Below are 20,526 nucleotides of genomic sequence, written 5' to 3' on the forward strand. Positions count from 1 at the left end.
ACAGTGAAAAGTGTCACCTTCTGACACCAAATAAGCATGAAAAAAGGAATATTTCCTTTTGACTGCCCCACCCCCACCCCCCTGCCCCAATGAATTTAATGAATTGGACAGATTGATTTTGTTTTTTGATTGTAACTGTGAAACTTCATTTTTAATAAATTAAGGTTAAAAGCAAAATAAAAGAAGACGCTATGTTCACTGTTTCAAATGAAAGGAGCCAGACAGCTAATTCTTTCAGTTTATTTCACAATGATAATAAACAAACACTACAATTTTCACAAAAAAAGTTAAATTTCACCTAAACCTTGAATGTACCATCTCTCGAATCTACAACAAAGGAGGAGTAGGTAAAAAAGAAGATGTGGAAGTAGTCAGTGTCCACTGGAATATAAAGTTCATTAAAGGGCTCCGTCTAAACACAATAATAAACAGCTGAACGTGGGAGCATGTAGAGATATACTGGTTGAGTAAAATGGTGCTTTGCTGAAAAGATGGTTACAGTTTGAGAAGATGTATAATCTACATATGTTTAAATTCAGTATCCATCTCTGCACACAAATCTCTGCTACTACTTGGAGCAGGGGTGACATGCACGCCGCCCGTTGGCCAGAATCGTCCCGCCACAGGGTTCAATCCGGCCGGCGGGTTGACTTCGAGGAGTGGAAAAGTTAAAGACATTAAACTTTAATCTTTTAGTAAAAGCAACTGCAGTAAGAGTGACCGTGTCTCCTTTGTCCACTGGGAGTTTAATGGCTCTATAAAAGTAAAGTTCATGATGCCACACACACTGAGACTCGGAACTGAACAGCAAACAATGGCAGCAGCAGTCCTCAGTCAAGAGACCAGTGATGCTGCAGCCCACCATAGCTACCTAATTACTAGCAAACTTGCTTGGAATACCATGAGAAGGACTTTATGAAAACATGCTAAATGCTGCAACTAACTTCCCCCCCCCCCCACATTAGTTCAAAAAGCGCTGTGGCAGAGAGAACTTTGGGTTATTTTCATTGAGGAAATTTCAAGTATTTAAAAATTAATTTGGGAAAAAGTGTCTAAAATGTGAATAATATCAGATTGAACTGGTACTTTTTGTATTAAAACTAAAGGGAAAACTTTCATTTGTTGGTATTCAAAAGTTATATATTGCTATCACTTTAATGGTTTGATCCAGTTGAGCTCTAACCGGGATGGATGTGGGTAGTTAACTGAAAGTTTGACACCCCTGACACACACAAACCAGAAACTACCAGTCCTATTTGAAGACAGATGACTATTGCAAAGGCTGTAATGCTTGTCATTTGGATGGCTATAAACGTTCTAGTGAAAATGTGGTTGCCTTCATTATCTCACGCCTACTTTCAAAAAGAATAATAATACTGTGGACTGACGTGAGAGCAGCTACATGTTTGATTCACTGTGAACACGTTTGTCATTTTCAAAATCGCTATCCTGTGAGATGAGCTTGTAAGGTTTCTTCCTCTCCTTCTCTTCCAGCACCGAGTTCCCCATCTCCACGTCTCTGCTGCGCAGCTCGTGTCGGGACAGAAACTCCACGATTCCGGCGCCAATCGAATCCCCCAGCACATTTGTGGTGGTACGCAGGCGATCACTGCAAGCAACAAACAACACAGATCAGTGGATGAATTATCAAGGTCGAGGTGACTTCATTAGCACCCGGAGGGAGATTCTTTGTGCAACAGGAGAAGGCATGTGGCAGTACGGACAGATACATTTAAAAAAACACAGGACAGTAAAAACAGCGTGGACACAGACAGGGATGGGCCACTCAGACTCACTGACAGGATTCAAAAGTGAATTAAAAGAACTGCTAAAATGCCAATATAAGGGACTTGTTAAAAATCTAATAAAAAAGGGACAATAAACCAAACAAGGTCGAACTCTGTTAAATATTAATCAGGCCCAAAAGCTCAGCTGTGACTCCCCGATCAGCAAACTAGCCCATTTGATTGTTTGGTTTTAGAGTGTTCCTTTCTTTTAATGGGAAGGTTTCCAAACCATGACACCAGTGCAAATGATCAAACAGATTCAATAAAAGCACAATAAAAGAGTGTCATCAAGGTTTTGTTTATGTTCAAATAGGACAGCTTCCACTGGCAACGCTGGTGTGCCTTCTTGCTCACTGCCTCATTGTTTGTTTGTTTTTTAATTCACCTTGGAGTCAATAATAGTCCCGAGATATTTATACAATTGCACTTGCTCAATAGTTTGTCCCTTGATAATAGTGGTCTCGGGTGTCTTTGTATTTTTCCTGAAATCAATGGCCATGTCTCTGGTTTTGGATATGTTAGGCTGTAGTAGGTATGCGTCTTCACACCACTTGATAAAATCATTAAGGACAGAGCCATGACTGTTTTCATTTGTCTGTAGTAGGCTCTCAATCACCAAGTCTTCTGCATATTTTAAAATAAACTCATCTTTAAAAGTGCTCTGACACACGTCTGTAAAGAATACATAGAGATGAGGAGAGCACACGTCCTTGTCATGAGCCAGTGGAAGAGCGCATGGGGTATATTGAAGTTAATTGAAGCAAAACTACCAGTGATCGACAAAATGACACCATTAATCAACAAAGTATATGATTATTAAGTTGTTTTTTTAGGGTGGTTGGGGGATTTGGGTGGTTTCAGGCCTATTTCTCTCAAACATTGTTGACAGACTTGTCTAAATCTGTGTTAGTGAGCACTTCTCGTTTGCCGAGATAATCCACCCCACCTCACAGGTGTGGCATATCAAGATGGTGATTAGACAGCATGAATATTGCACAGGTGCACCTTAGGGTGGCCACAATAAAAGGCCAATATTTGAGAGAAATAGGCCTTTTGCATACATAGAAAAAGTCTTAGATCTTTGAGTTCAGCTCATGAAAAATGGGAGCAAAAACAAAAGTGTTGCGTTTCTATTTTTGTTCAGTGTATATCAGCACAATCAGCTGTCGTATGGAAAGTTTGACTTATTTGAACATGTTGCACTTCAAGTGATCGCTTCCTGTCTGGCATTATTAGTCACCTTCTACAGACTACTGGCTTAAGGCCCCTGCACACTCCCTTTTTGAACCTATAAGAACAAGAAGAAAGTTCAGCAGTGACGTCAGCCAGCTGCTGAAAGAAAAGCTTTTTCGGCAGGACTGTTCTTACTCCGATAAGAAGCTGCCGAACTCGCAGGCCACGCCCCCTCACAGCAGACCACGCCCCCTCACAGCAGACCACGCCCCCTCACAGCAACCACACGTCTGTGATGCGGCGTTTAAACTTTTCAACTGCACAGTTTATTTCTGGCCTCCAGTGCTTTCAGAAATACATTTCTCTGAACTGTTTCAGTAATAAAAGAGAGTTTTTGTCTGAGCGCCATGCTGGTCCGGTATTAACTACAGGAGATGACAGCTGTTCGTGATGCGTTCAGGTGCATCATGTAAAAGCCTTGACATTTTAACGAGCTGCGGCGCTCGTACAGTAGCGATGTTACAAGCTAAATATGATTAAAATATGACTGATAGTCATGAGCGAACTGGAACACACATGCGCAGTGCAGAAGTTTCGGCAGTGCGGCTCCCAGTTAGTTCGGCCAGGACGGTTGGCACAGGCAAAAAAAATGACGTCAATTTGTTCGGCAGGACCCCGCACTGCCGAACTTTCGTCTTGTTCTTATGGAGTATGAAGAGGCCTTTAGTCTTCTGGCTTCGCTACTGTGCAGACGTGTCCTCTTCTGTCTCCGCTTCGCACTTTGCGTTTGCTCTTTTTTCCTCATCTTATTCTTTTCTCCTTCTTTTTACATACAAGAGAGCTTTTTAAAGAAATACTTGTGTTTCTGTCAACATAATACTTATTCTGATCGAATCATTCTTTTTGAAGCTGATAAGAGGAACAAAACTTCACTTCAGGACACAGGACTTCTTCCCTAGACCAGCTGCCCTGAGGGGTTCAACAAACAGACTGGCGAAAGAACGTCGTCCAGCTCCAAAGACTGTGAGAAGCTGGTTGATAAGGTGAAGCAGCTTGTACAGAAGACTGAAAGACTGAATTGCTGCGTGAAATACGTGAAAGTCAGCATTTCATCGACTCTGTGGTCCCTAGTATACATGGAGGAAATGTAACTGAACAGTCACAGATTGTACTCCGTGGGAATACATTTGATGCTGAGCACCGCACCGTGGACCTGGCGACAACAATTCCGTGGATTTGTCCTAATGTGACTGAAATAGCTGATGAGGCTCCAAAGTCCAACTATTCCAACGTTTCTTACTTTTAACAGCATCGGAGCCAGACTTAAGGTACTCCTCCAGCTGAAATTCCTCTGCAGAACAGGTACGATCCCCTGTCTCTGAGTGAAATGTGTGGTTACATGGACCAGCTAAGACTCGGCGACGCTCATCACACAAGCAAGAAAGACAAGCAGGTTCACAGAAACAACCCCAAAATCACAATTAAACCAAGGGTGAGGAGAAACTTAAGAAACTCATCAAGTTCCTTTTGAAGCCTAGACCTACTGGACACTCTTTTGATTGGAGACTCAATCGCCAGGCAAGTCAGAATGAAAAACACACAACAGTGCAGGAGCTGACAGCGATGTTACCCACTGTTTTGTCTACACATCGCAGCCACATGAACATCGTCATCCATGCAGGCTCCTTCCACATACTGCGGAGCAAGACTGGTTCTGAGGTCCTGAAAATGACTTTTCACTACTAATGGAGACTCTGAAGGAGTCAGAGCCCCCACATGTTTTCTTTCAGGCCCAATTCCAACCCTGGGAAAAGGAATATAATCTTTCTCTTGCCTTTTAGCCGTAAATACGTGGCTGATTTCAGCATGCTTTTCCAATGGGATAACGTTCATCGACAAATTCAACCTGTTCTGGAACTGTAAGGACCGCTTCAAACCGGATGGGGTTCATCTGAATATCACTGGATCCAGACTGCTTGGTACCAACATATGTCATGCCCTCGGGATAACACACTCAAACAGGAGCATGGCGAATAATCACCAAGGACATTGGTGCTAACAAAGAGTCAGCCCCCCCCCCCCCGTGTTCCTGTGACCCAGATCAACCAGGGAACTAGAAGGACCTCTCTGCCACAGTCCAGGACCCAGCAACCACCCCTGCCTTCCCCAACCACACCTGTGAGGGAGCAGCAACATTGAACCTCAGTCAGTTGGAACAGTTATTAAACAGTAAGGGAACGCCGTTTCACGTATACGAGCCGTTTTTGGGCAATTATCCACACGAGGCGTTTTTCTTTGAACAAGGTTCCCAGAGTCGGGACATTTTAAAACCCCGGCTCGGCTGTGAAGTGTGGACGGCAAAGACAATCATCTGTGGAAAAACGATGATGGCATCACCCCCCTCACCCCCCATGACGGTCCGCGATGTAATCTAATAACTACAACAATCACGGACTACATTCTCTCGTCGAGCTGCAGAAGCTACTGACTGCAGCCGGGGGAGGGGCAGGGTCATAGACCTTTATAACTCAGAGTTATATAAAGGTCTCTGAGCAGGAGTCCATTCAAATTTCTATATATTCTGTCTTCTTCTGTTTTTGGTGTATTTTGTGAGTCACAGCGCCCCTAGAGGCCTGGCATATGTACTGCATGCCCTAACACCTCATGTTGAGCCGTGTTCATAGTGACGTTTGGACTGAACTTTGTTTGAGAATCCCGGGGAGAAAAAAGATCGTTTTGGCTCGTATGGATGTCGCCTAAAGGTCATAAGCAGCATCAGGGGTGCACCAGAGATGAGAGTGACCCCATGCTGCTTTGTTTAACACACCGGTGATCTCAAGTAGCCAACAGCGTGGTCAAAAGCCTATCAGCAAGAACAAACATACAGCTACGCCATCTAATCTGACTGCAGTTGTGCGCCAGCCTCAGTGTGAACTGAGCCGTATTTATAACACACTACAATTTGGTTTAGGATAAAATAGATTTCAGGTTTTTAACAGAAACTTGGTTAAATGAAGACAGCAGTGCAGCAGCTCTTATTGAATCAGCTCCTCCACCCTTCAGGAGCTCCTCCACCCTTCAGTTTTAACAGCGAGGTCAGAGTGTTGGAGGAAGGAGGTGGAGGAGCTTCTTTGTATAATGACACATATCAATACAAACAGCTGTCTTACGGAAAGTTTTACTTTTTTCAACATGTTGCTCTTCAGGTGAACTCTTCCTGTCGGGCAATATGAGCAACCATCTACAGACCAACCAAATACAAAGCAAACTTCTTTCATGACTTTAGCAACCTGCTGTCTGCTGGATGTATTGATCAGGACTCTGTTGTGGTAATGGGTGATTTTAATGTTCATTGTGAGAATCCAGAAGATATCAGTGCTGAGGAACTTCTGAACATTGTTGAAAATGTTGGCTTTTCCAGCATGTGACAAATTCCACACACAACAAGGGACACAGCTTAGACTGGGTTATTTCCAAAGTTCCAGACATTTGTGAGGTTGTGGTGAAAGATGTGGCTGTCTCTGATCATTACTTATTAGCTATCTTTTTAAAAAAAGTCTTTTTTTAATGTTTTATGTGTCCCTTTTAAACTTTAACAGACTTTTCTCGCCCTGACCTACCTTTTCTTTTAACAATTTTAATTTAAATTTTTTATTTTTTATTCTTTTGTTTTCAATTTTTCTGTAGCACTTTGAGATTGTTTAAATGTAAAGTGCATTTCAAATACAATGTATTATCATTATTATTATTACTTTGTTTTAAAGCAGGGGTTCTTAATTCCAGGCCTCGAGGGCCGGTGTCCTGCATGTTTTAAGTTTCTCCCAGTTGCAACACACCTGAATCCAATAAGAGCCTCGTTACTTGGCTTTTTTTACAAGCTAGACGATGACATCAACATCAGATCGAGATGTGCTGAAGCTCTGAGAGAGCTAAAATATGCAGGGCACTGGCCCTCGAGGCCCGGAATTGAGAACCCCCGTTTTAAAGTCTACATCTCCGCTGACAGCAGCAGAAGTAAAACAGAGTTGATCAGAAAATGTCACATTGGTGAAAACACACATACACTCTTTACGCCGACATTCACTAGCGCTGCCAGCTCTGCCTGTCGCTCCTGTCAACCACCTTGTAGATAACTTCAGCTCTTTGGTTGTCAACATCATTGATACTGTTGGTATCTCACAAGACCACAGAAAAGCTGCTTCAGTTCTAATAAAAAAGTCTTCATTTGTCACGATAGAAGATCATGACACGTGGCGTCTGACTCATTTGTGCCTGAGCATCTCACCGCAGGTGGGCCATGAAATACGGCAGCCCCATGGAAATCCTCCCCCCCTTCCCCTACTCAGGGACACTGACTGCCCCCATGCGCTCAGCCAGTCACGGAGTGGTTGGGTCCTCCAGGATTTGAGACCTTCAAACCTCCATTCCTCCGTGTTGAAGCATTTGATTCAGACACATCCAGAAATAAAGTGAAAGGAGCAGAATTTCCCAATGTAATGCCCAAATGTTGAAAAAAAAAACCCAAGCTCATTCACGTAATATTTATTTTTCTCTCTGGCCACTCCGGGGCTCCGGACTAAAGCAAGACGGACGTGAAAAAACACCAATAGAGATACGAAGAGACGTAAAGTCTTCTGGCTCTTTGGTCTGCATCCGAGGTTCAGGCCAGACTAGATGGAGCGACCCGGACCAAACCAGTGTTACAGTCCGTCTCCTTGTTCCTGTATGAGCGCTGTCAGCGCCAAATTGTTGAAATCAGTGACGTATCATGTTTTGGAGTGACGCAATGACGTGGCTCTCACTTGGTTCCGTTAACGGTGGAAAAAGAACCGGTTCTTTAGCGGTGCTCATTTAAGAACTGGCCCTGAACCAGCTGCTGGTTCTTGTTGGTGGAAAAGCACTAACACACATACACACATGCACACACTCCCTCCACCACTCTCTCTCTCTCTGTTTCTTTCTCTCTGTCTCTCTCTCCAAACACACACACACACACACACACACACACACACACACACACACACACACACACACACACACACACACACACACACACACCAAGCGGTATATAAGTAGTTAGAATCTCTGTTGTATTTGTTATCATTGTGAATAAATATAATTTTTGGAATCATACTTGCTGTTTTATTAATGAGCACAAAGGTGAATGAAATGTCGACCTCTTCTGTGTCAAGAACTCCAAAATCCTTCAAGCTTTAATGTTAATTCTGGTAATTGTAATTAATTTAATTATTAATTCAAATTCCAAATTAATTGTTTAATATATCTTTTTGAGAACGCTCGGGAGAAAAAAGATAGTTTTGGCTCATGTGGATGTGCCCTCAGTCAAAGGAGGAAAAGGTGGTGCTTATCTGAGATTGACGGATTTCACAGCCAATAAGGAGAGAAGACTGTGTCTGTATTGAGGCATGAGGAATCCATTTGAAAATTGACGCAGAGGTGCATGGGGGCATGTCGAACAAGAATGTGGTGCAGTTTGCTGAAAAAAAATTGATTTTCTCAGGAAGTTTTTTCTTTTCTTTCTTTCTTTTTTCTTTAAAGAATAACAACTTTTAAACACGGCTACCGTGGTGAGGCTACGGAAGGGTGGGAGAGGGAGAGGGAGAGGGAGAGGGAGAGGGAGAGGGAGAGAGAGAGAGGGCAAACGAATTACAGCAAAAATACACAAACGCTGAGGGTTTTATCTCTGTTGATAGTATTTGCTGATTGAGATTCTGAGAGAAGATTTTCCTCTGAGGAGGACGGTGCTCAGCCATGAAGCGCAGCAGGGCAGAGTTACGTGATGCACATGATCACATCATCCATTAATTATCAGCGTGAAGCTTGTTTACCCGTAAAAGAATCCATAAATTAGCTTCATCGAAGCTGGTAGGATCAAAGCTTGTGAAAAAAGCAGCAGCTTATAGTCCGGAAATTACAGAAAGTTTCGCTATGCTATATTAATCCAGTAGCGATTGATAAAAGTGGCTGCTTTTAATTTTTTCTTTTCTTTTAATACATGTTTTGTATGGGTATGTGTTTACATTTGCCATCTATTCCATAGGGGAAAAGCATTTTTGTGGTTGATCTCGATATATACTGTACTTCATTCAAGAAAGTAGTTTTTGATGTTGCGTTGTTGACTAATTAACGCATTCTGAATTTTCCACAAGCATTTCAGCATTTCATCGTGTCGCATTTTATTTTGAATGAGCACTTCCTGTCTGACAGTGGAGGGAGCCTGAGGGTGGAGAAGCCTGAGCGTGGAGGTCCTGCAGCCAGACACGCTTGGGCTATTCTGGTCTGGTGCCTGTCACAGTTCGGTTAAGGATGTCTGAGTTCAGTGAGTTCACACTGGGTTTGAGCAGATCAACTTATCTGACTCATGCTGTGTATGGAGGAACAGAGCTTTTCGTATGGATGTTGCTCCACTTAAGACTTTGTAGGACACAAGTTGCAAAATATGTGATTACGACTGATAGATGAAAATGAACAGAAAGTGCACAAACCAAGGGAAATAGAGGAAGTGTCGCAGAAAGGTCTAACGAATGTGGAAAAGGCGGAATAGAGATTCAGTTCAACACAGTAGGAGCAGAGGGTTGTTAAGTCAGATGAGGAAAAAGAGTGAGGAGAAGCAGAAAAGTGTAAATGGACAAAGGTTTGTGTGAATGTGTGTGACAGAGAATATGAGAGTGTTTAAAATATTTCACAATCTCAATCTTGAGCAATTCTAAATCGCCTTGCTTTAATGTATTTATTTCTTTGTAAAGCACTGTGAATTGTCTTGTGTCTGAATGGTAAATACATTTGCCTTGCCTTGCTTTGCTTTGCCATTTATAACAAGTAGCCCCTTACTTGGTTTTCTTATTCTTGCCATTCCTAACGGAGACAAGTTTCTTACATACACCAAATAATAAGCTGGACTGTACAATGACGAAAGACCATTTAAGGAACCATGACTATTTACATCATTCGGCATCCTGGCATACATGGCTGAATTGAATTGAAAAACATCGAGTGGCCTGACATGAAAAGCACACTTATTTCAGTGTTTCTGCCATTTCATCGTGTACAGCGATTGTTTGTTTTTTAAAAGATGCCTGTGTTGAGATCTCACCAGAGCACAGACAGCCTTTACAGTTACATCTCAAACAATTTGAATATCATGAAAATGTTCAGTATTTTTTGTCACTCATTTCAGAAAGTCAAACTCATATGTGATATAGGCTCATGACACATAGAGTGAAATATTTCAAGCCTTTATTTCTTGAAATGTTGATGAAAGGAGGTGACGTAGTGCGCAATGCATTCTGGGTAGTAAACAAACAAAGCTAACTGCGTGAATCAGAAGAAGTGGACAAAGAAAGAAAAAAAATTGAAAATTGTGGTGGCTAATTAGCCTAGCCACCACAGGCTGAAGCAGCGGGACTTCTGCTTTCGATCCGGACCAATCAATGACCAATCTTTACTTCCTGTCTGGTCAGTGTTTGCTCCAGGTGATAGCGCCCCCAAACGAGCAGCTGTTCTAAATGCCTGACATTTTCAAGGCGGTTTGATCCGGTCTCAAAAGTGCTGCTGACTGCCACCCGAACCAAATGAAGGTGTGAAAAAGGTCCCCACAGCTTTACAAGATCTAGGCTATTACACACTAGACACTATAGATTCTGCTCAGTGTGGAAAGTCCTCCTGAAGTGAGGTTTAGACAGAGATTCATATTTGGTCCATCCCAGTTAAAGAAGAGAAAGATTTTTTTCTTATTACCCCAGTTAGCTGAGTAATTTCAGGGTAGGCTATTATAATTGAAATTATTAATTTGGGAAACCTAATTATGTTTCTATGTTAAAACTCATTGCAAAAATATTCAATACAAAAGGGAAGATGTGGAACAAGACTCCAGGGAGACGGGAGAAGTGTGTCATTAGGTGGTAGTAAGACACAAAGCCACTTTCTATTGTTCACTTGTTCATGGGACAGGAAAGTACTCACAGGAACCAATCAACTGCAATGATGAGCGTGATGTCATCAGTAGGTAGACCAACGGAGGTCAGAACAATCACCATGGTGACCAAACCCGCCTGAGGGATGCCAGCAGCTCCAATACTGGCGGCGGTTGCTGTAATACTTCCATTAAGGTGAAAGAGAAGCACAGGTGAAGCCAACGCTGCAGCTGCAAGAATATAACGTGACAGTAAAAGTCTCTGTGTTTGTACATTTTTACCTGATGGTGATGATCTGACCAAAGTTCATCTCCATATTGTTGACCTGGGCAATGAAGATGGCTGCCAGTGCCTCATACAGAGCTGTCCCGTCCATGTTGATGGTGGCACCCACAGGCAGCACGAAACGAGTGATACGCTTATCAATCTTGTTGTTCTCCTCCAGACATTTAAAAGTCACAGGAAGTGTGGCAGAGCTAGGAGGTGATAGAATGGAGACAGGAAGTGAACAATTGCAGACATTCATTACAATACAGCTTTAGCCTTTACAACAACGTGAAATAAGTTTGCTGCGTGGCTCACTGCAGGATAGCTTTAAAAGTCCGTTTTTGATGTGAGGTATTGAAAGCCTCTTGAATTATTGTAGTGATATAAGGTATTACTATGCTATAGAGTTGGGTTGGAAAAAAGGTTGGTTTTGTTTTGTCGAATAAAACATGCAGGCTATATTGTCATGTACACTGCTATGCAAAAGACACACTAATTTTCTCTGAAACCAGATGACAGCACTTAGTTTGTCCAACTCCAGATATGAATACAAAGGCCTGGATGACCTGTAAGTTCCTACTTTGAAGCTCAAATGAAAGAAAGTCAAAATCTCTGATCTTGCAGTCACACTGGATGGTTCATTTTGACCTGCTTTGAGAGCTTCTCCTTTGACTCCCACTTAGGAAACTCTGCAGAATTGCCTTTTTTGATGCATAAGATGATTAAAAATCAGAAACTCACAGTGATGACTTTATGCATTTGTTAGTAGATTGGGAGGCAGAGCTTTCAGGAAGGCTGGCACGGTCCACTTTAACAACAACAACAACAAAGTGTATTTGAATTTGACCTTTTGATGAAGCTGATCGTTTGGACTGCTTCGGGCCTTCCTGGACCATTTTCTTAGTCATTGCTTCAGACTGTTGAGAGACCTTTACTGCACTGAGTTTCTCTTCTCATGTATTCATATGGTGAAATTCAATAACTTTGCATGTCTCTCCCCCGAAGCGTGCGCTCTCTGCTCAGTCCTCTCTCTCCGGACCGTCCTGCAGTTTATGATCTGAACTTCCTGTCCAAAAGGACTAAAAGGAGTTTTCTTAATGATAAAGAATTATTATTTTTTTACTTTCCTCTCCTATGCTGCTTATGTGGGATTGTAGGTTGTTTTTCTCTGTAGTTTGTCTGAATGTAAAATGTCTTGAAATGCCTGTGTTGTAACTGGTGCTCGGCAATTTATGAATAACTGAATGACACATTTCCTGCAAACATACTCTATAATGAACCCTATCTACTACATGCCAGACTTCTTAACTTTAGCCTTTCCTGGTCTAAGTATGACCTTACAAAATGTCATCCTTTTCATTTGAATTTGTTCCATTAAGTATAGCGAGTTTCCATAATGAAGAATTGATCATGACACATTCATTAGATTTAGTAATATTGGAAAGATTAAATCATGCAGGACTGTGGCTCAGGGTCCAAAATTCAACACCTTTGGTCGAGTTAGTTGGCAAGACGAGGGCAAAAAATCTTTTTAGACCAAAAGTTTGGGAACCACTGAGGTAAGGTAACAAAGACTGGATAGATTGTATTATCCCAAATCCTTCAAAATGCTGTTCAACCATTTTGTACAGCAACTTTAGTGGTGCTCACTTACCAAAAGTATTTGAAAACTTTACTGCTGGTTAATTGTCTGTTTCACGTCAAACACTTCTGGTCTAGTGTTAAAAATTAATTTTGAAGAGTCATGGACTGGCAGCCTGTACAGCGTGACCCTGTGTTCCAGGTGTGCCTGTGTCTTCCTCTCAACAGTCCCATTGCTACTTTTAAGAGTCTGTGTCTTGTCAAAAGAAGACAAATCTCACACAGATCTTCTAGTGAGATCTAAAACATCCAGCTGGTTTTTGAAAATAGGGATGAACTGTTACCGATACTAGTACCGGGTATCGGGTCCAATACTGTACTGGGTACAGCATCGTCTCTTGCAGGTAAGCAAGAGAGGGCAAGTTAAGTCCATGTGGTTTGGAGATTCTTTGATATCAATGAGTATGACAAATGTAATACAGACTGTAAATTACTGTATGTTTTGCCCAAATATCAAGAGGTGAATGCCATTTCATACACCAGCAATTTAGGCCCTGTCCCCTTTGCTCTTACAAAAGTTTCCATCCACACGTCACTATGAACATGGCTCAAAACAATATAGTACATGTGCCAAGCCTTTAGGTGGCGCTGTAAGTGCCATTTAATACACCAAAAACATAGAAGAAAGCACAGAGAACACAAAATCGTGATGAAGACATTGAAATCCAACAGGATGCCTTAATAAACTGACTAGCATCAGTCGCACGACAAAGAGCATGTAGTCGTTATTGTTATCGGGTCGAGACGCGAGGCAATGACGTCATCATTTTCTAATGTCCATCTTGTTCATCCACACCTCAATGCAGAGGCAGTATTTTGAAATGTCCCCATTTTGTGACCCAGTTGAAAAAAACAAAACGTTTTCAGGTTCATAAAATGCCACGCCATGCAGATGATCAGCCAAACCTGATGAAGTTACATAAAACGACGTTCTCGTGTGGACAGGCCCTGGATCAGTAGTGACCACCCGGCTCCATAGATACGGTAGTGCTACATGCTACATGCTACATGCTGAAGAGTTTTGGAGCTCAGACACCAACAAATCTCCATGTTAACATGATTAAAGTGTGACTGATACACGGAGTGACCGACTCCCCCTAATGCGCTGCAGCACTGAGAAGTTCAGGAGGTCGTTTGTCTCGGCGGCCATACGACTGTAGAGCAAACCTATGTAATGAACTTTTTATCTCACCATTTTGCTTTTTAACTTTCTTTTTAAATTTTTTTTATTATTCCCATTATTATTTTTCTTTTTAAGTCTGTACTGTCAGACATGTTTAATTTATGGATAGCACACACTGGTCGATGCTGGGCATCTGAATTTCACCAATTGGAGATAAATAAAGTATCTATCTATCTATCTATCTATCTATCTATCTATCTATCTATCTATCTATCTATCTATCTATCTATCTATCTATCTATCTATCTATCTATCTATCTATCTATCTATCTATCTATCTATCTATCTATCTATCATTAAAAGCGAGCAGGAGCATGTGCAGTACGCAAAAGGAAATGCGTAGCATCTGTAAATCCTTTAGAGGTGCATGTAGCGCTGACACAGAGGCTGTGTGGAGGCTTGTGTATGAAAGAATTCAGTGGTGCCTGAGACACCTGATGAATCCTGAGGGGCCTGAGTCACAGGTGGGGCACGTTCGTGATTTCAAAATCTGTTCAATGACTTTCAAATGTTAAAGAAAACTGAGATATACAGATATAATCAATGTTTAATATTTGAATCCTATCCTGGTAAAAAAAAATGTCAATAATGAGCCTCTTTACATATATGAAGGAGGTCTTAGATCAAATGTTGGTGACCCCAGGGGCAGAAGCTTGTTTTCTCACCTGGAGGAGGTTCCCAAGGCCGTTACCAGAGCTTGCAGGAGGCCAGCGATGAAGATGAAGGGGTTCTGCCGAGTAATGACAAAATAAAGGGTGGGCAGAATAAAAACCGCGTGGATCAGCAGACCGATGATGACTGTGATGGTATACATGCCCAGCTGACCACCCATCTGTGTCAAATCATCCATCTCCACAATCTTTCCTGCGATTAGGAACAGGATGCCAATAGGAGCATACCTGAGAGGACGAGAGGTAAATTAGGTTATTGGAGAAATGTGGTGAAAGCATTTATTTGATGTAACTTTGTGTGAATTTGCAGAAGATTACCACATGATGATGGCAACAAGGCGCATGATGGCTTCATTGAGGCTGTCAAAGAAGTCCCTGAGGAGCTGGCCCTGCTCCTTCATGTTGCCAATTATCAACCCAAAGCACATAGAGAAGACCACCAGCCCAAGGGCGTTGACCCCATTCACCTGACCCGGCACTGGGATCACTTCCTCCCGGGTGATCTCTAGGACCTCCTGGGTCCCATTGGTTGAGTTGAAGAGGGTCTCGTTCACTGTCACTGTCACATGGACTACTCGCTTTCCATATTTAGTTTTGAACTGGAGAATATCAGAGAAAGAAGTCAGTCAACTCTTATAGAGCTGAAAAAGATCACGGTTCTCATCCCTCTACATTAGAATAATGTTGGTAACAAACACATTAAGCAGATTGTCTAAATAACTTGAGTTGTTCATGCTCCCCAGAGAACGACTCAGCATTTTTTTGTCGGCCCAAGGAACTTTTTTACGGCACCATTGAAAGTAAATCTAATCTCACACATTACTTGATTTTGCATGTTCTCTCTGCTGGTGCACAGGTTTATTTCAGTGAATTGCTGTTTCTAAATTTGATCGTAGCAGTGAATACGAGAGTGATTCTCTGTGCTGGCCCTGTGATATATGGGGAACATGTCCAGGATGTTTAGGACTTTTCACTCAGTGGATGCTGGAACATTTGCCTGTCCCACAAAGTTCAGGATTTAACTGTATTTCTAATCTATTTTGGTTCAGTGAAATAAAAATATTATAAAACCAATTACTTCAACCTCCTTGTAGTCTACCTCTAATCTAAGTTTGAAAACCATACATCTGTCCATCCATCTTCTTGCCCACTTAGTCTGTTTGGGGTCGCAGTGGCAGTATAGAGAGCAGAGAAAGTCAGGCATCCATATCCCCAGCTACTTCCTCCAGCTCTCCTGGGGGGAGCCCAAGTCACTCCCAGGCCAAACCAGAGATATAATCTCTCAAGCGAGTCGTGGGCCGACCTCGGGACCTCCTCCCAGTTGAACGTGCCTGGTAGACCTCTAAAGGAGGGCGACCAGGGGGCGTCCTAATCAGATGCCTGAACCACCTCAACTGGCTCCTCTCAATGTGGAGGAGCAGCAGCTCGACTTTGAGTCTCTTCTGAAAGGTTGAGCTCCTCACTCTATCACGAAGAGTGATGCCCACCACCCTGTGGAGAAAACTCATTTTGGCTGCTTGTACCCGCGATCTCATTCTTTCGCTCATGACCCAAAGTTCATGACCGTAGGTGAGGGTGGAGATGTAGACCGACCAGTAAACCGAGAGCTTTGCTTTATAGTTCAGCTCCTCTTCACCACAACGGCCCACTACAGTGACTGCATTATTGCCGCCGCCTGTCTGAACCTGTGGCCGACCTCACGATCCCTCCTCCCATCACTTGTGAATAAGACCCCGAGTTACTTAAACTCCTCCACCTGGGGAAGGTCCACCCCCCTACCTGGAGAGGGCATGCCATCCTTTTCCGTGAGAGGACCATGGACTCAGATTTGGTGGTGCTGATTTACATCATAACCGCTTCACACTCAGCCGCGAACTGGAGGAATGGGTGAGGTGTGGATGTGTTTGTGGCCTTGACTCCAGACCTGTCTGCCTTGGGTGACCCTACCAGAAGCATGGGCAACATAGCCCTGAAGGTCGCTAGGAAACGCAAGCCTTTCCGCCACGACAAGGCCAGAACCCAGGAAGGGAAGTGTGACAACTACTCTTAAGATTTCAATATTGCAAGCCCTTGTGAAGAGATTTTAACATTACTGCACAAGGACTAAATACTTACAGTCGGACATGAGTCATTAAAAAAGCTCACCTGCTGTGTGCAGGCCTGGACCAGATTTGGTGGGAACATATTTCTGAAATGAGAAAACACGCAGTGATTAAGAGGTGACAAAGACTCGTTAGAATCCAACTCTGTGGCTATCACTGTTACTACCTGATCAGATCTAAGAAGGCGTCAGCGGGACTGACTTGCTCTATTTTCTGCTGCTTTCCAAACTCATCTTTAGATCCTTTTCCTGGGTGGATGATGAGGACAATGATAATACCAATGAAGACTGCAATGAAGGTAGTGGTCATGTAGTATATCACGGCTCTCATGCCCATCTTTCCTGAGGCTTTGCTGTCCAGAGCTGCCATTCCTGGTGAACAGAAAGGTGACAGAGGTTGTTAAAACTTGAGAAATAAAGTAAATGAAATTATCATTGACACACAGCACTGACCCTGGTGCTGAATTAATAATATAAATCATGTAATACTGTCTCAGGTGTCAAGAATGATTTTTTCTTTTTTTATGATTGAAAAGTGATTCTGAAATCTGTGTCTAGAATCAATTAGAATGCTCGTTCAGTATGCAACTATATTTTATCCAGAAAACGACTGGTTATATTTTGTGGAGCTCAAATTTCCTATGTCCTATAAACGCATCACAGCTCCTTTCCTCTGCTAGGGCCAGCAGGAACTGCATTGCTGACCTCTGATCGAAGCTGGACGCTGCTACTGGGTTAACATGTTGAGTGACAGTATCATCAGCAATCAAATTTTGATGTGTTACTGATGGAACGCCCGAGGGCAAGCGGAGTTTCTAGTGCTGGTCTTGGTGTGTCATTGAAATGAGTTTCAATGATTGGCCCATGGGCAGGAGCGTGATGACGCACTGTTATTATCTGCTATTCTGGAGGTGATGGCGGCTAATTTAACAGCAATATCGGGTGATACGATAACGGACCTGCTTCAGGGCCTTTTTCAAGGCGCCTGTTTGCTGAAAAAATGGAAATTGTGAGTAGAGGAAGACCAAAGGCTTTGTGCAGCATTTTACAGTGGAATGGATTTCATCTACAAGTGACAACAAATGAGTGCTAGTTTTTTTTTTTTTTTTACTTTCTCTGGATTAGCTTGGCGCTGCTGTTGGCATTTGGTGCTGTTTTTAATTGTAAAATGGTGTTTCCCATACAATCGTGGCGGCCCGCCACAATTAAATTCCGTCAGGTTTTGGTTCGACCAACGCAATATCGCTCGGTGTTGTATTTTGTTACTGCTGGCCCTGACTGAAACACCACCGCACGCTAGTGAACCTGTAAACACACTGACAGAATCCTGATCAGAACAAGTATGTATGTAAATGGATAACTTCCACCTCGTAAATCAATCACACACACATTCACACACCAATGGAGGCGGCTACCATGCAAGTCGCTCAGTCCATCCACTGGAAGCAGTTTTGGGGTTCAGTGTCTTGCTCAAGGATACTTCGGCTGTATGTATGTATGTATGTATGTTTTTTCTTCACACCTCCGTGTGGCCTCTTTGCCAGGTTGTCTTTGAAAAGGAGAATTGTTTCTCAATTGACCTACATAGTAAAATAAAGATGAAATAAATAAATAAAATAGATGCAAAGTTTACCTTCTAATGTCATCAACCAGAAATCAACCAAATTAGGAAATTTTATAAGTTGAATAATGATGGAAGGATTTCAAGCTAAATAAACTTGGATTGGAAGTGTTAAGATGTATGTTAATGGCAGGTCTAAACAGGCCGACCGAAGGCCCCATCAGACCAACACCAAGTTAGCTGTAGAGGGTAAATTAAATATGTGTAAATTTTTGTATTTTTTACAGAGCAAGAACAGTATAAAGATAAACAATAACATTAAATTATATGATCATAGTGGTATAAAACTAATCACACATATTTCACTATTTGTAGTTATAGAATTATCTTAAGTGTTCCTGCTCATAAAGATTTCCTTTACATTAGTCTTACTGTGATACACTACAATGTACTCTTTTTTTTTTTACACTGAAATATATACATGTCCCACATTGTTTTTGTTTTTTTTTAAGATAAATGCATCCACGAGCTGTTCTAAGATTTATGAAAACATTTCCTAAAGCATTTACACTGTGGCGTGTATGTTTTTGTAACAGCTTACTGTGTGACACCCTGAAAATATAATAGATTTTATTTTTGTGTTTTCTGGGGTAGAAAATTATTATGCTGTGTACATGTTACTTTATATAAAACAGTTTTTTCCCCAGAAAAATACTAATATATGATATAACACTTAATGTTTTAATGTAATTATTATTGTTGTTTTTCACACTTCAAGTTATTATGAAAATATCTTTTTCATTTAAAAAAAAGCTATCTTTTCATTTTCTATTTTTTTTTTCTTATGAGTAGTTTCAGTGCACTATTCACTTCAGGACGTCAGTGACGTTCTGTATTATGTTGACTGAAAGAAGGCTTAAAGCTCCACATGCTTGCTTGCAGCTTCTATTATTCAGATGGTAAATACACTGTTAGATTAGACCAATAAATCAGAGGTCAGCACTGAAATTTGTTGTGTATCAGCTGCATTCAACTGCTTTGTCTGATTAATCATTTACTACATTATCATCAGTATATTTTTGAGTCACTGAAGAGATGCAGGAATGTAAACATGATGTTTGAATGAAAGCTCGATGAAAGATCACCTGGTGTATCGTTGGCTGTTATTACACATTAAGGCCTGTTCATGCTACTATTGTCCGCGAGTGTCCGCGGGGTCACATGATTGTGGCCATGTTCCACTCTGGGTTCACTTCCGTGCGCGTTTCATAATGTAACGTAACAATCCATAACGTTCCATAAGGTAACGTAACAATCCATAACGTTCCATAACGTAACGTAACAATCCATAACGTTCCAGAATGTAACGTAACAATCCATAACGTTCCATAACGTAACGTAACAATCCATAATGTTCCATAACGTAACGTAACAATCCATAACGTTCCATAACGTAACGATCCCGAAAAAATCTCTACTTCTACTGCCCGGCATTCGCTACCTTTGCTAAAGTACTTTATGTTTCACTTCAGGAGTTCTGAGCCGTCTGGCTCTTTATTTGCTTTTAAATTGTGATTGTTCAGACGGGCAGACGGAGGATCGTCTCACACAAGCGACCGGTGGCTCTGGCAGATGCGCAGTTGGTGTGTACAGTTGCGCACAGGTGGTGTAGTCGCAAACTTTGGGCTGCGCGAGGTCCACCGCCGCGGGGTCGGAGCGCGTCGGGCGGATGACGATTTTGACGTCACGAGTACCTCGCGTACTCGCGAACACTGGTAGCATGAAGAGGCCTTGAAGAGGCCTTTATGAACACAGAAGCCTCTAGGAAGGAAGAAGGGAAAAGTGTTGCACCTGTTATCAGACTGGAGACGAGGAGAGGGAGGACAAGCATCTGGAGCATTCTCATGAGCAGCTCTCCAGGAAAGGAGAAGTACTTCACTTCTCGATAGGTCATCTTATAGGGGCGCAGTGCGAATCCAAGAACAATACCTGCAGACGGAGGAACAAAGGAAATGCTCAGCTCAGGGCAGGTTCTGACTGACGGAAGTCACAGAGGCAAATATACACACCCACGATCACTGCTCCAACTGTGAAGAGCACAAAGGCGTTCTTCTTCAGGAAGGCCTGGACGTCCTCTTTGGAGATCTCCTCTACTTTCCTCTTGGCCTTCATGGTGCGTATATGAATGCCTTCCCTGAAGCGTTGCAT

General features: G+C 42.3%; 1 protein-coding gene across 1 annotated transcript; it reads right to left on the bottom strand.

The window, feature by feature from the left end:
• Positions 1-1,398: 1,398 nt before the first annotated feature.
• LOC308118312 (excitatory amino acid transporter 1-like) lies at positions 1,399-20,526 on the bottom strand (the record flags this gene model as incomplete). The annotated part of the gene is made up of 9 exons (XM_080477664.1): positions 1,399-1,609; positions 10,944-11,078; positions 11,176-11,370; positions 14,651-14,884; positions 14,975-15,255; positions 16,802-16,844; positions 16,925-17,129; positions 20,170-20,307; positions 20,388-20,526. The coding sequence occupies 9 exons, from the start codon at positions 20,524-20,526 to the stop codon at positions 1,399-1,401; spliced, it is 1,581 nt and encodes a 526-aa protein (XP_080333790.1).

This window comes from Lipophrys pholis, assembly GCF_963383615.2.
Source record: "Lipophrys pholis genome assembly, chromosome: 12".
Lineage (NCBI taxonomy): Eukaryota > Metazoa > Chordata > Actinopteri > Blenniiformes > Blenniidae > Lipophrys > Lipophrys pholis.